Here is a 14,797-nt window from a genome sequence, read left to right as displayed (position 1 = left end):
ACACGCGCGTTACCATGATCTTACTCCCTACTACATTTATCGTTCGTCAATTTATGACTACGGCCGTATGTTGTAGCTTAATCACTGGGAAATGCCAATAGAAATGGCTTATTTCAAAAAAAATACTAGGATGATAATATAAAGGAATGTCCAGGGCTATGCTCTGAAAATACCATAAAAGCTCCATTTTGACCTACGCTGAGCATGTGGGCCCTTAAGTACCTAATTAAAAAAATAAATAGTTTTGCGATTATATATATAATATATAAATATAATATGAGATTTTCGGATACATAAGATAATAATTTATATGTAACCTTATGAACACGCTAAGATTAACCATATATTTATCTTGGACGTCACAGTCGTGAATGCAAAGTTTGTTTTTTAAACGTGGAACGAACGGCCTAATAAAAGTAATGGGCCAATCAAATTGTTTGGCCACGTTAAAAATGGCTTCGGGCCAACTTCGAAGACTTTTTCACACTCGGCCGGATTTATAGCCCACCTCTAGAAATAATTATTCCCATAATTAATATGCGTAGAGTTAGATAGAAGATAGTTATCAATGAAAAGTTTTCAGGTACGAAATATTGCGTATGTTTATTTAGACATACGTGAAATATTTTATGTAAATAGTTTCAACGAGAACTTTTCACCTCTATGTTCCTTCGAACTAAGGGCGTATATCCTACTATTATGTGGATACTGTAAGTAAAATATTGTAACACAGATGCTCTAACATAGAAATTTAAATACAGCTGTGGAGGTCTTTGATACATGTTATATTAAAATGGACCCATGTCTGATTTTATTTTTTGTTAAATTTCCTGTTGTATTGTAGATTTTTGAAAATTATATTAACTACATGCTCAAACTATTAGGTAAATACTCTAGTGACTAGTCCTTCTCATCATCAGCCTAAATCTAACCACTGCTGGATGAAGGCCTCTAAAAGCTGCTTCCACTTTTCTTGGTCCTGTGCATTGCGTTGCCACGTACTTCCGCAGAACTTTATCATTTCATCGATCCAGCGGCCTCTAGGTCTCTCTTGCGGATGTTTTGTACTTCTTGGATACCACTGGATGACTAGATTTGTCCAACGAACTAGTCCTAATACACACTGAAAAATAACATGTGAATTTGCCAGATCCCGGATTCGACTCCTGGACCGACGATATTACAAACCGATGCGGTAACCGTATACCAGTGACGAAGGGTGGAGGTAGCTTGTATATAAAAAAATCAAGCATACTACACTTTGTCAGTCATACTTATTTGTTTTCATTGAACTGAGAATACAGATTGCAGATGGAGTTGGTTAGTTTTTAAAACCCAATTACACCCTGCCTAGACCAAACCATAATAGTAGCCGCAGGCTGTGGAGATCTGACAAAAATAAAAGACACCTTTTCAGTCATGTTTATTTGTTTTTATTGAACTAGGACTGCATATTGTAGATGGTTTTTAAAATTCTATTAAATCGTGCTTAAACCAAATTACAATAGATAAAAGAATATTCTTCTATCTATAAAATATATTAAGTTATGTATGATTTAATGGCATAATTTTAGATATTTTATAGATACAAGAATATTTTTAATGTAACATCTATTCTGGTTTGCTTTAGGCAGGGTTTAACTAAATTCTGAAAACTAAATAACACCATCTGTAATTTGTACTCTTAATTCAATGAAAACAAATAATTATTACTAACAAAGTGTAGTGTGCACTATTTATATCGGATTTCCACAGCCTACATCCACTTTTCGCCACTACTGAATATCTACTGTAAAAGTGTAAAATAACACAATTACGAGTATCATTTTTGAACCTCTGATGAATCGTTGTTTTTTGTACTATTTTTTCAATATACTATAAAAGAGTTGTAAAATTTAAACAGGAATAATGTCAAGGAGACCCCCATCCATGAATCTAAATACTTACACGTGTAATAAACTATGTTTTCTTTAATACTAAGCATTTAATATAACGATAAAATATTAAAGTAGGTATCTTTCTTTTCAAGACATCCTGACTGATAACCATGGGTGATTATTGGTCGTCAGTCAGCTGTATTCATAGATCAGTTGTGTACTTATTGGTTATAATATTCCCGATATAAATAATTATAGAAGTATGTATGGCGTTTAAGGATATCCACAAAACAACTACATAATATATACCTAAACATTTACCTATATAACTTTGCTGGTTGCAATAACTTTTCATTATTATATTTTAAATTTTTGTAATCAAAATGTTACTGTTTGTTTCCTTAATAAAAATAAAAAAAAATGAAAAATTGGTAAAACCATGTATTTAAACTTTTTACAGTTCTCTCTTTTTACCTTTTCCATAATCTAGCAGAGAATAGTATAGAGTTGTTATATGGATCATTTATTTAGGCGTTGATCAATTCAATGGTGGTGGTTTTAAAAAGTATTTTAAAAAAATCTTGATATGGAATATTTTCTCTCGTGTCACCATTTCATAATGACAACAACTGACATCTTCCTAGACGTCTGCTAGCTTTCGAGTCTGACACGGAAATGGCAAAATAAACTCCCTGATTGGTCGAACTTGTCAGTAGGCCGTGACAAAACGGGCGTTCTATTTTCGAATAGACCATTCCCGCGTCGTTATTTCCCCGTGTACATGCGCGTAAACGATGCGCCCTGTCAACAATATTTATTTATTGTTATTTCGGTTTTTATGGATTGGAGCATAATTAAAGAATTTAATAAATGTTTGTGTATTTTTAAACTTTATTTTCAATAAACAAAACAATTCTATTTTGCTTCACGGTGTGAGCTTTTTGAAAGTTGTATGGTCAAAATAATAATTGAGTGTTGGTAAATTAACTGGATGTGTTAGCTGCTAGACTGCTAGAGTATATTAAAAAAACTTCATTTTCCTAGTCTTTTTCAGAAAGAATTAAAAAATAAACAAAAGTGAATGCAATGAATATCAATAATTTTAATGATACATAATTCAGATATGGTTGATCTCTATTTTTACTAACTTCATTATAACTAAGTACTAAATATCTTGTGCTCTATATATTATATTACATACCATACAAGTATTTAAACTATTAACAGCTTTCTCACATTATTTACTATATACCAGAGACTTGAAATTGAGTGCACAAGTGACAATGTGTTGACATATATATTATATTCTATACAATTTTTTAAGTACGTAAGTAGGCCTGTTCTCTAAATATAGGGTACCGGTTTAAAAGTATTAGTTAGTGTTGCTGTCTCAGAACAGATAATAAATAGAATACCGATAGGCTATATTCAATACATCGCATCTTGATGCAGGGTTTTGAATGTGAGAGTGTCCTACGAAAATGAAGCACGCATTATGCACGTGCAATAGTGTGTGTAATACACCAAAATTAAATGAGCGTAAATGCATAAACTGAGAGCAGTTTTCAGTATTCGACGTAAAACGTATTCTTGACACGTGTGTAAGTTTAACCCGGATTCTTCCTTACTCGAGTCGGTTACCTGCTATCGCCTTACCCATTATGCATTTCAGTTCCCATTATTTCTGAGTTCCCTGGTTGCTGTCGATCTGAAAACTGCATCAAACGATTCCTCTCGATTTCCATTTTATGGAAATGCAAAAAGAAAACATAGTTGTTATGGATCTACTTTCCGTGATAATTAAAATGAGATATTTGGGAAAATCACACCGCTTATATTCGGTAATGTAACTCCGAATCACATGAGTCATAATAATATTATTATGTACTTATATATTTTAATAATTAGGTACAGAACGCAACTGCTATTGTATTTAAATATGTACGTATATACTGAGTATAAAAATATAATAATATACTAGCTGCCTATTATCTATCCGTATAAGGAAATAGTATATACCTACTATACATAACTATTGTAATAAAATAAATAATTATTTCAACTCACCGGTGATGTTTTTGTAGGGTCGCTCTATCTGGGCAGGAAATGACTTCTGTTTTAATTAGATTACTCCATCTATGGTCAACCAGTGGCGATAACAATTCTAGGGAACCTTAAATGGCATGAACATAAACAATATTCTATTGCCTAGCAATAATAGTTCAATCACTCTATCTATTATTATGAATTATGACTGTTCATGAGAGCTTGAGAGATTCTAAGCCTAATCTAGACCAACGAACATCTGTCCGTAAGCAAAAAAAAAACATTACTTACCTACATAAAAAAATGTTACCAAAAATTTGTATAAAAAAACATATAGTAAGTAATGTTTTTATATAAATGGTCATGCTTTTTGCGGATGGAAAACATGCATCCAAGTGAATGTGGCCATATTTGGAGGTTTTTTTTACTGTTTTATCGGAAATAGTGACATATGGTCTTGTGGAAAAATGCTTCATTTAATTTCCGCAAATTTACAAGATGTGGATTGTATGAAATTAAATATTTTTTGATATCAATATTTGCATGTGTAGATATGCGTCGAGTTTCAAACTAATGCATTTTTTATAATAGGCAATAATTATTATTGTATAAATTGTTTGCTGAAGTGTATATTAAGTATTAACCTGTGTCTTCAGAGGACAGGTACTTGATTATAGTTCAACTTGAGAATTAAACTGATTTAAGGGAAAAAACGACCAACTGTTATGGTAATAAAGTAGTTTCGTTTTGTGATGATTTTTGGAATATTAAATACCTACTTACAATATTGCATGCATGCATGCATTTATAACGGAGTTAAAAATAATATATTTAATATATTGCCTTAATTGAACAGTCCAGATGCTATGATATTATAACCATGTATATATCAATAGTTATAATAACATTAATGGAGGTAAAGGAGCTATGTACCTACCCTTTCCCCCGGTGCTCCCGTATTACAGGAAACACCTGATTATTTAGTCATCCTCTACTTCAGCAGGTAAGCGTTGTGTGAATAAATGACGAAATCAGTTTGTTTAAACTATTTTCATTTATTCCCACTCCGCTCATCTTATAAATGGCAAGAAACCGATGATTGTTAAATGCTTTAACTAACTAAACGTAGCTTCTCTATCTACTGATACCACTTTTAAAATGATTGCTAAGTATTTGGCCAGGAGTGGGAGGCATTGAAACCACAGTACCATATTTCCAGTGACCAGAGACGTGGTTATCTTCTACAAGAAGAGAGATTCACTCGATTGTAAAAATTAGGGGTCACTCTCTTCAGCGTCCCCTGGAAGTTTTTAGCACAGATTCAGTTGTACAGAATCGGAGGTTATATATTGGACGTCTTCGTGTACAACATACCGATATCTTTCGAGATTAATCCTGCGCAGACCATAGTATCAGTGCCATAATATCAGTAGTGATGAACCGAAGAAAATTGCGCAACCTCGTTATTTCCTATCCTCCAATGCAGGGGGATTGGTGCTTCTGGAGTGAAATAAGTCAATTAATTCAAGACTATTTAATTTTGATAGCAAATCTCCATACAGAAGATCGTATAAAAATATTAATATGCGATTAGAAACTGCAGTTTAATTAAATATAAAATATTGTTTTGGTAGAGTTGACTATCGCTGTTTTAGGCGGCTTAATTTCATTGGCAACTGAATGCTATCAAATGCTTAAAAATGCTAATGTATTTTTCCGGCTTCATAATCTTCGAAACAGAGATAAAATTGTATTTTTTAGTTTCTTATTCACGATTACATAATCATAATTATAAAAAATATATAATATATAGATAATATGGTCAAGTAGGTGACTTGTGACTAGGGAATCCAATCCCGAGCCAAAAATCTGATCCCGGGATTTTGGGATTACAATTTGACAATCCCGGGATTATCATTTTTTTCCATTGTCAATATAACATTTTTATATTAATATTCTATACGTTCAATCTTGGAAATGCATAAGTTTAATAGAGTAAATAATATTGTAATATAAATAATAATGAGAATTTATTATGAGATTGCTGTTTATGATAGTAAAGACTTAATGAATGGGTTAGCGAGATTTAAAATAGTAAAGCAAATCATGGTGTACTTATGGCCTTTCCGCTTCATAAATCTAATTAGTCAGCTAAATATGACTCTGCCGTAAAACGTATGAGATCATGGTGAAATTACTTTGTTAATAGTGGAAAAAAACAATTTTCCAGTCTTTCTCATTTTTATTAATTAATGTGAAAAAATAAAATGAATCGGCAACTTACACATGGATACAAATCAAACTTCATTCAAACTCAGCTTATTTCTAATGTAGCTATTTTTTATTAAAAGTATTTTTTCTGTTATATTTTCGTTTTTATTTTATTTTCCATAAAAATTGTCAAAAAAGTCAATCCCAAAACTTTCGGGATTATGTTTATCAATCCTGGGATTCATAGGTATCGAAAATAGCTCGGGATCCCGGGATTGGAGTCCCTACTTGTGACTACATCTCATTCTCTCATGGGTCACAATATGTCTATGAAGGTATTTACCTACTTATTTTACCACCAACAATGTAGTTTAGTTTCGTTAATATTATTACCAATGGTAACGATGCATGTTGCGCATTACGCACAGTGACGTATTGCCAACGGTGATATTCTTCGACATTGAGTTTTGTATTAGGAGAATTTGTTTTCACGAGAAATGGATATTACCCACTTGCACGTCTATCTATACACTGATTCCAAATACACGTTGAAAAACAGTATTGTGTATTTGTCAGACCCAGCATTCAAACCTGAGACCCACGACACTATAAACTGACGCGTTAGCCATTTGAAGGAATTATATAGGAAAGGGATGGATAGGTTTTTCGTTTTTAGATTCATTTAGAAATTAAATGGGAAAGAATATTAATTTATTATAAGTTAAAATAGAGTCGCATTTTTTTAACTCCTTCACTAACATGATGGTGTAAATAAGCAGGAGAATGTTCGCCAAATAATTATCAGCACATGTTTTTGTATCAATATTTCAAAAGTATTACTAAAAAAATGTATGCTTGCACTCGAAATTTAAATAATTACAATCAATAGTTGTTTCAATTCACGAAATGGATTATTAAAAAGGAGGTATGTATGAACATATAGATTAATATACAATTTGAAATACCATAACTATAGGCTAAATTCTTATATAGTACGTTCTTGCATTCGTGACAGCCGAGTAATACAGATCATTTTGTAACTATTGGAAATCCTTAAAACCGACATTGTTCTGTTTTGGCATCTACTTTTTTCTTGTAATTTCTAGACAATCACGTATTAGAAGATGGATTACCTGAAACATTAACAATACTAAAGTATTGCAAAGGCTTTTAACTTTTCCAACTTTGGTGGTTTATTTACCCAACTTCTAACTGACGGAGATACGTGCTCAGGTTTTTAAGGGTAAAGTGAATATTGGGAGCTTTTATCAAATGAGGCTTCTATCTGTAACATAGTAACCTTTTGCGGAAGGTATTGTCTTTCTTATAATAGAATTTATTTCATCAGCATAATTAGCCAGCATTAATTCAGCATCTTCCCAATTTGATTAGGTGCATTCTCATCAGTATTATGAGGTGCGTTTTCACATACCTAATTTCACAGTAGATATTTAACTCTCTAGTTGATCCACCACCCTTTAGGTCTACATATTTGTTACTTTGCTGGCTATATTTTCATTCCAATTTATCATTAAATTAAGCCAAACAACTCCGTCTTACCACTCAGGTTTGTGAGTATGGCTATAGTCGGACCTCGGGTGTTTGGTATTAAGTGGAATTAATTCAAAATTATTTATTTTACTTAATATAATATAGTGAAATTTACAAATTGTAATTTTAAAACGTTCACAACATGACATTTAAAAACAAAGAAATGGATGCAGTATTAAAAAAACAATATAAAGAGTAATTACAAAAATTATAAAGTAGATACAAGGAAGTACACCAAATGAGCTAAATAGACCCAATTTTCAGAATATATAAAACAACGCCTACCTATCTATATTCATCGTCACGTAGGTGGAATATGTCAACATCCGAAGCAATTTGGTTGAACAGAGTTATTGCTCTCCCTATTGGCATAACCAATGGCAGGTTAGTTCTGTACCTTGGGAGAACAAACAATTGATGCTCCCGATATAATAATAAGAGACACAAGTCAATACTACCAAGAAAGGCAGAGATTTCATTTACACCACGTGTAAATCGAAAAAAATACGTTGCCAAATATTGATATCTTCTAGCATTTAAACGTATATAGAAATACCTAAGAGGCAGTTAGTTGGATAAAGCCACAGACAGTATCCAAATATCTTCAAAGAAAGGAGTCTCAATTTCTTTTTTTGAAATAGCTCCACCATAAAGCCGTATTTCAACAGACACGGAGCATAAACAATCGACCCACTCTCAAGCCGGCTTCTAACTCTAAGGAATTATACGTATGTAAGACGGAAACCAACTTTGTAGCGCCTTTTTACAAATGATAGCCATATGACCACTAAATGACAGCTTACTGTCATACGTAATGCCAAGATCCTTTACACATAGTATTCGGGAAAGAGCTCTGCCATGTATCGAATATAATATATATAATATAATACTCGCGAGGCTCTGGTAATCGTTAAAATATTCCAGTTTGCATTGCATTGTCATTTATAAAAACCGTAAACAGCAATGGCCCCAAATTTGACAAATTGAGCCATGGCAGTTGATGTAGGTACTATGAAGACCTTGGGTGCATTGTCTCAGGTCTTCGCTGTGTATTATTTTCAAGGATTCTCCGTCTGTCTGGGTTCGAAAATCTTCAGGAGAAATTTATTTTAGTACAGCTGTTATCGCAGAAAACATTGTTAAATTGTATTAGTGGCTAATACTGGTTTGATAGCTTCCTGTGTACTGGAAATAATCTGTGAAGCGCCTTGAAATGTTACATCTTTTCATTATATGGGCTCACTTTCCTGCCAGGGTTCAAACATGTTCATCAAAACTTTACTTTTGATGGAATCGAAAATTCCAGGCTATCTCACAAAATAAATAATTGAATTACATTGATTGTTAACTTTCGGTTTGAGAGCTTCTTGTGTAACCTAAATAATCTGCAAAACGTCTGGAAATGTCTACCTGCGACGCAAAACGTCCGAAGTTTATTACGCGAAATAAACCGGGGCCCGTAAAACCTGCGGAAAACAATAAAAAAAAATACGTTAAGCACATATTAATTTCATGGTCCCTCGGTCCGGATATAACTCTGATATATATGCACGGCTCAAGTCACGGAGTTATATTTATTCTTTTTACCGAACGAAAGTATTCTGAAATAGGGGTGGATTTAAATTACTATGTTTTAAATGAGTCGAGACAGTTGATGACTTTGTTTAAAAGGATGATTATTAGCGCAAAAATGTGCTATAATATTCTAGAATCTACACGAATTTCCACCTACATTAAACATTATTGAGACGTGAACGTTAACCGTCAGTGATCGAACAGAAGCTATAAATTATAGATTCTTACGAAAAATCTTTAGTCCAATCCTTGAGGATGATATCTAGCGTAAGTTATCGTAAGTTATATAAACTATTTGAGGAGTCTACATGCCAGAGAAGAAGGCTAAGATTCGAATTGGAAAAGGCCAGAAGATGAATAGTGCATCAATGCATACTTGGGCAGTCATAGAAAGATTGTAATCTACGAGAATTTTGCTAGGTCTATTCGGGTTAAACTAATTTTGGATAAAGAAGCTTATCGTTACACCGCGTTGCGCTAGTCGTTTTAATGGTTATATGTAAATTGTAGGTATTACATTTCACCGTAGTACGGTTCGCCACTATACGGACATCTCTATAGCACCGAGATGAAAAAATTAAGCGTTGTTCATGGAGCATTGGAGACAATAATGTTCCAATTTTACCTAACCTAACCTAAGAAATAGTCCGATATATCGGCTATTTTCAAAAATTGTTTGCCGCTGGTTTCCTGTAAACCATGGGTGGCCAACCTTTTCAGCAGCCGGGCCAGATTCTAAAAATGAAATTTCCTACCGGGCCGCACAACCGATTTTTTTTATTATACAAAACAAAAATGAGAATCAAAGATATTTATTAGATTAGTCTTTTTTTAAATAATAAAAAATAAACAGAATAATATAAAAATAATAAATTTTAGTGAGAAGTTTGATTTTGTGTGGCAGAACTAAGTGCATCAATATCGATATCTGGTGAGGTTGTTCCTACACGCAAACAGTTTTCCAAATGCACACCAGTGATTCATGTTCTCAGTCGGGATTTGATATGCTTCATCCGACTAAAAAGCTGTTCACACATGTAAGTGTTTCCAAATAGCGAAGTCATCATTAGAGCATGTTTGTAAAATGTAGGATATTTATTCTTCTTCTTCTTCAATGGCGCTACAGCTCAAGTCGAGCCCTGGCCTCCTCCACCGCTGTCCTCCAACCGAAACGGTCCTCCGCACGTCCTTTCCAGTTCCCGACCTTTAGCAGCTGGTTGGCATCCTTTGCAAGACTATCACCCCATCGTGTGCGTGGCTTTCCCACTGGCCTTTTCCCCCCTGGGTTTCTTTCGAGGATCTTCTTCGGTATCCGTGACTCAGGCATGCTCTGGACATGGCCTGCCCAGTTTAGCCTCTGGAGTTTTATGAAGTTGGAGAGTTTTGTATCTTGGTATAAGCGGTATAGTTCCGTGTTGTGCCTAATTCTCTACTCCCCACCATCATTCATGGGTCCGTATATCCGCCTAAGGATCTTTCTCTCAAAGCAATCCACCATTTCAGCTGCTTTCACATTTAGCGTCCATGACTCGCACCCGTATGCAACGACTGTGCGTATGACGGTTTTATAGAGCCGCGTCTTAGTTTTTCTGTGGACATTTCTGGATTTGAATATGGGCAGCAATGAGAAGTACGATTTATTTGCAGCGGTTATTCGGGCTTTTATTTCTTCCAGTTCCTCGTTCTCTTTTGTAATATTGGAACCCAGGTATGTGAACCGGTTGACAATCTCAAATTGATGGTTTCCAAAACTGGAAATTTGGCCTAGCCTACTCTGATTTTGTCGGCTATGTACCATGACTTTGGTTTTGTTTTCATTTACTCTTAAGCCAATCTCTAGTGCGGCCCTTTGGAGGTGGTCAAATTCTTTCTTCACAATCTGTATGGATCTACCCATCATGTTGATGTCGTCTGCGTAGCCAACCAATTGGCTCGGTCTGCTTAATATAGTGCCGCTCCTGTTCACTTGAGACTTTCTGATAGCGGATTCGAGGGCTAAGTTGAACAGCATGGGGGCCAATCCGTCTCCTTGCTTAAGACCCCGAGATACTTCAAAGCCCTCCGTCAGTTGGCCATTCACCTTCACCTGGGAGAGTGTATTCAGCAGTGTGATTCTAACAAGCCTGACTAGTTTTGGTGGGATTTCAAAGTCCAGAAGGACAGTGAATAGTTTTTCCCGGTCGATGCTGTCATATGCCTGTTTAAAATCAATAAAGAGCTGATAAATGTCCACATCGAATTCCCAGCATTTTTCCAGTATTTGGCGAACTGTGAAGAGCTGATCCGTTGTAGACCTTCCTGCCCTGAAGCCAGCTTGGTATTCACTTACTATGTTTTCCGCGTAACCTTCCAGTTTTGTCTTCAGGATCATTGTGAATACCTTATAACTTGTGCTCAGGAGTGATATCCCTCTGAAATTTTCACATCGTAGTCTGTCTCCTTTTTTATATATTGGACAGATAACGCTGATCTACCAATCCACTGGGATGCTTTCGGAATCCCAGATTTTAAGCATTAACTCATGCACTGCTGCTATTAATCGGTGTCCACTATACTTTAGAAGTTCTGCAGGGATGTTATCGGCTCCTGGTGCTTTATGATTCTTTAGTGTCATAATAGCTCTTTCGGTTTCACTAAGCGTGGGTGGAGAGATGCATGGTTCGTTGCACTGGTGCTGTAGTCGCGGATCCGGTGGAGTATTTTCATCCTGTAAGTTAGGGTTCAGGAGTTCCTTGAAGAATTCCATCCATCTTCGTTTAATTCCTTCTTCATCACCTATAATCTCTCCCGTTTTCGTCCGGCGTAGGCTGGTGGTGGGTATATATCCTTTTTTGAAAAAGTTGACCCCTTTGTATGCGTCTCTCGATCTGTTATTCCTAAAGTCGTTTTCCATTTTAAGCACTGTTGCGTTTAGGTATGCTCGCTTCTTTGTTGTTATAGTCTTGTTGGTCTCTCTTCGCGACTGCTCGTACTTAGCTCTTTTCTCTCTCGTTGGTCTCTCTAAATATATTCGTCTATCTTCATTTCTTTTATGTATGGCTACTGAGCAGTCTTCATCAAACCAGTTACTTCTGGTTCTTCTAGGGCTACTGCCTATACTCTTTTCAGCTGAGAGTGCGATAGCATTTTTGATGTTGTTCCAGGCATATTCAGTGGAGATTGCTGCATCAGATTCAGGGAGATTGTCGGTTAGAGAGTCCTGATATTGGCATATAACTTCTGGGTCTTCAAGGCTGTCGATATTTATTTGTGGCGCTCGTTGGTGCTTGTCTGTTTTTCTACAAGTTATACGGCATCTATAAGACATGCACAGTAGATAATGGTCAGACTCGCAATTGGCGCCTCTATAGCTTCGGACCTTTGTTACACTAGAGGCACTCCTTTTGTCGATCAGTACATGATCGATTTGATTATGGTGTTTGCCATCAGGAGAGGTCCATGTCCACTTGTGTATGTCTTTTCTAGGAAACTGGGTCGAGCTTATAACCATGTTTTTGGATATAGCAAAGTCTATGATCCGAATTCCGTTATTATTGCTCTCATTGTGTAGACTGTTTTTGCCTATTGTTCCCTTATATATTTGTTCTTTGCCGATTTTTGCATTTAGGTCCCCGATTATAATTTTTATATCATTTGAGGGGGCTTTATCATAGACATCTTCTAATTTATTGTAGAACGTATCTTTTATTAGGTCATCTTTATCTTCTGTTTCTGCGTGTACATTGATGATCGATAGGTTGAAAAATTTAGTTTTTAGTCTGAGTACACATATTCTTTCATTAATTGGGGTAAAATCTAGAATATTGCCTTTTATCTTTTTGTCAACAATAAAGGCAACTCCAAATGCATGGTGACCCTTCTCCTTACTACTATGTAATACCGTGTGAGATTTTAGGTCGAACGTCCCGCTGCCCATCCATCTAGTTTCTTGAACTGCCAGAACATTAATTTTATATTTGTCTATTTCGGGTAGTAGGATATTTCTCCTTATCCAAATATGTTTTGTAATTCTCTTCCAAACCAACCTGATGGAATTTCTCCTTTAACTGTTCATCGCAACATATTTCACAATGTTCCATTTGTAAATGTCCCGGTAATAAATTCACGTCTACGGAGAATGGCGTTGCAGATGCAACAAAAAGTATACGGTGCTTTTTAAAATCTTGAGGCAATATCGAATCTCAATTTGCGAAATTAACACATCTAGCGGCAGCATTTTGATATTATTTTTATTTTATAACTGGTCTACGGGCAACAAGTTGACACCCAGCGGGCCGCATGCGGCCCGCGGGCCTTAGGTTGGCCACCCATGCTGTAAACCGACATATATTTCCGACACAATATTTCACGGTGAAGTGTGAAACGGCGAACTGCATACGTGCAAATTTCCGGACACACGTTTTAATACACTAGCTCGTATTCTTATTTGTTCGGTGGTTCTTTGTCCGGTACAAATCTTGCGATCTATTTTTAACTAACTTCTCGACTAGCTAGACATTTGAAACTTTTAGAATATATCAGAACACGATGCCAATGCATTCTTTTGATACTTTTAGCCATCTTTAAGTAGAATTGATTACATTTTCAGTTAATTCTGTTTTGTATGAAAAGTTATTTCGGAAGAAATCCGTAAAAAGTAAAACTATTATTGGTTGCTAAGTGAGTCCTAGCAACTAAATTGTTAATATTAATATATACGTGCGTTACTAAGGAAATCAATATGACATTTCAGTATTATATCTATCAAGTACATTTTTTTTGATCGTTTAAGCTAGTCAAGTCAAGTTTATATGATTCAACAGAAAATTTAAAAACGTTGTATATAAAAAGTTCTTTTTATCTTGTAATTATTATTTTCGTAGATATGAAAATTAAAACTTTAGTTGTACCTAATAATATTAAAACAATTAAAAATTAATTTTCTAATGCTCTTCTGTTTTGCCTTAAGAAGAGCAAAACCACAACCGCAGATGTCGTATTGAAAAATTTCTCAGTTTATTGCAAAATAATTGTGCTCTAAGCCTTCGCTGGATAGAAACATTGTATGACTGGCTCGTTTTACGACGGGACTTGAGGTGTTTGACCAAAGTATTTTTATTACCTACTCAAGAGTGTGTAGGTCCTACTATGTTAAAATATATTGTTAACAGAAACCATTTACTTGGTGTTATATTGATTATTACATGATAGCTGATTTATATGTCACTAAATATATCAATAAAACTTTCGTCGAAATGTCTGTTTAATGATGATAACTGTCAATTATTGGTGAAAACATTGATACATAACTGCCATCTTAGAAATTTGTGACATAATTAAAAATTTTCATTAATGGCTACAAATATCGAAAAAATGGTTAAAGAACATGAAAAAATAGATATATATTTTTAATACGAATAATTTTCAGGTATCTGCAATGGTTACCGAGATGTAGAGTAAGAAAAAAATAAAAACTTGATTTTGAAAATCCAAGATAGTGGCAGTAGTACACAAAGGAAACTAGTACTTACTGTACATAATATGCAAAGCCACTCTTT

At 34.8% G+C, this 14,797-nt stretch overlaps 1 protein-coding gene across 1 annotated transcript; it reads right to left on the bottom strand.

The window, feature by feature from the left end:
- Nucleotides 1–11,730: 11,730 nt before the first annotated feature.
- Nucleotides 11,731–13,176, bottom strand: LOC147070982 (uncharacterized). The gene has a single exon (XM_085949273.1). The coding sequence runs from the start codon at nucleotides 13,174–13,176 to the stop codon at nucleotides 11,731–11,733; it is 1,446 nt and encodes a 481-aa protein (XP_085805399.1).
- Nucleotides 13,177–14,797: the final 1,621 nt, after the last annotated feature.

Source organism: Rhyacophila brunnea, unplaced genomic scaffold (genome assembly GCF_057557595.1).
Source record: "Rhyacophila brunnea isolate RB1 unplaced genomic scaffold, BYU_Rbru_1.0 scaffold_21, whole genome shotgun sequence".
Taxonomy (NCBI): domain Eukaryota; kingdom Metazoa; phylum Arthropoda; class Insecta; order Trichoptera; family Rhyacophilidae; genus Rhyacophila; species Rhyacophila brunnea.
Note: the sequence above shows the minus strand (reverse complement) of the source record. Positions and strands in the feature narration are given on the sequence as shown.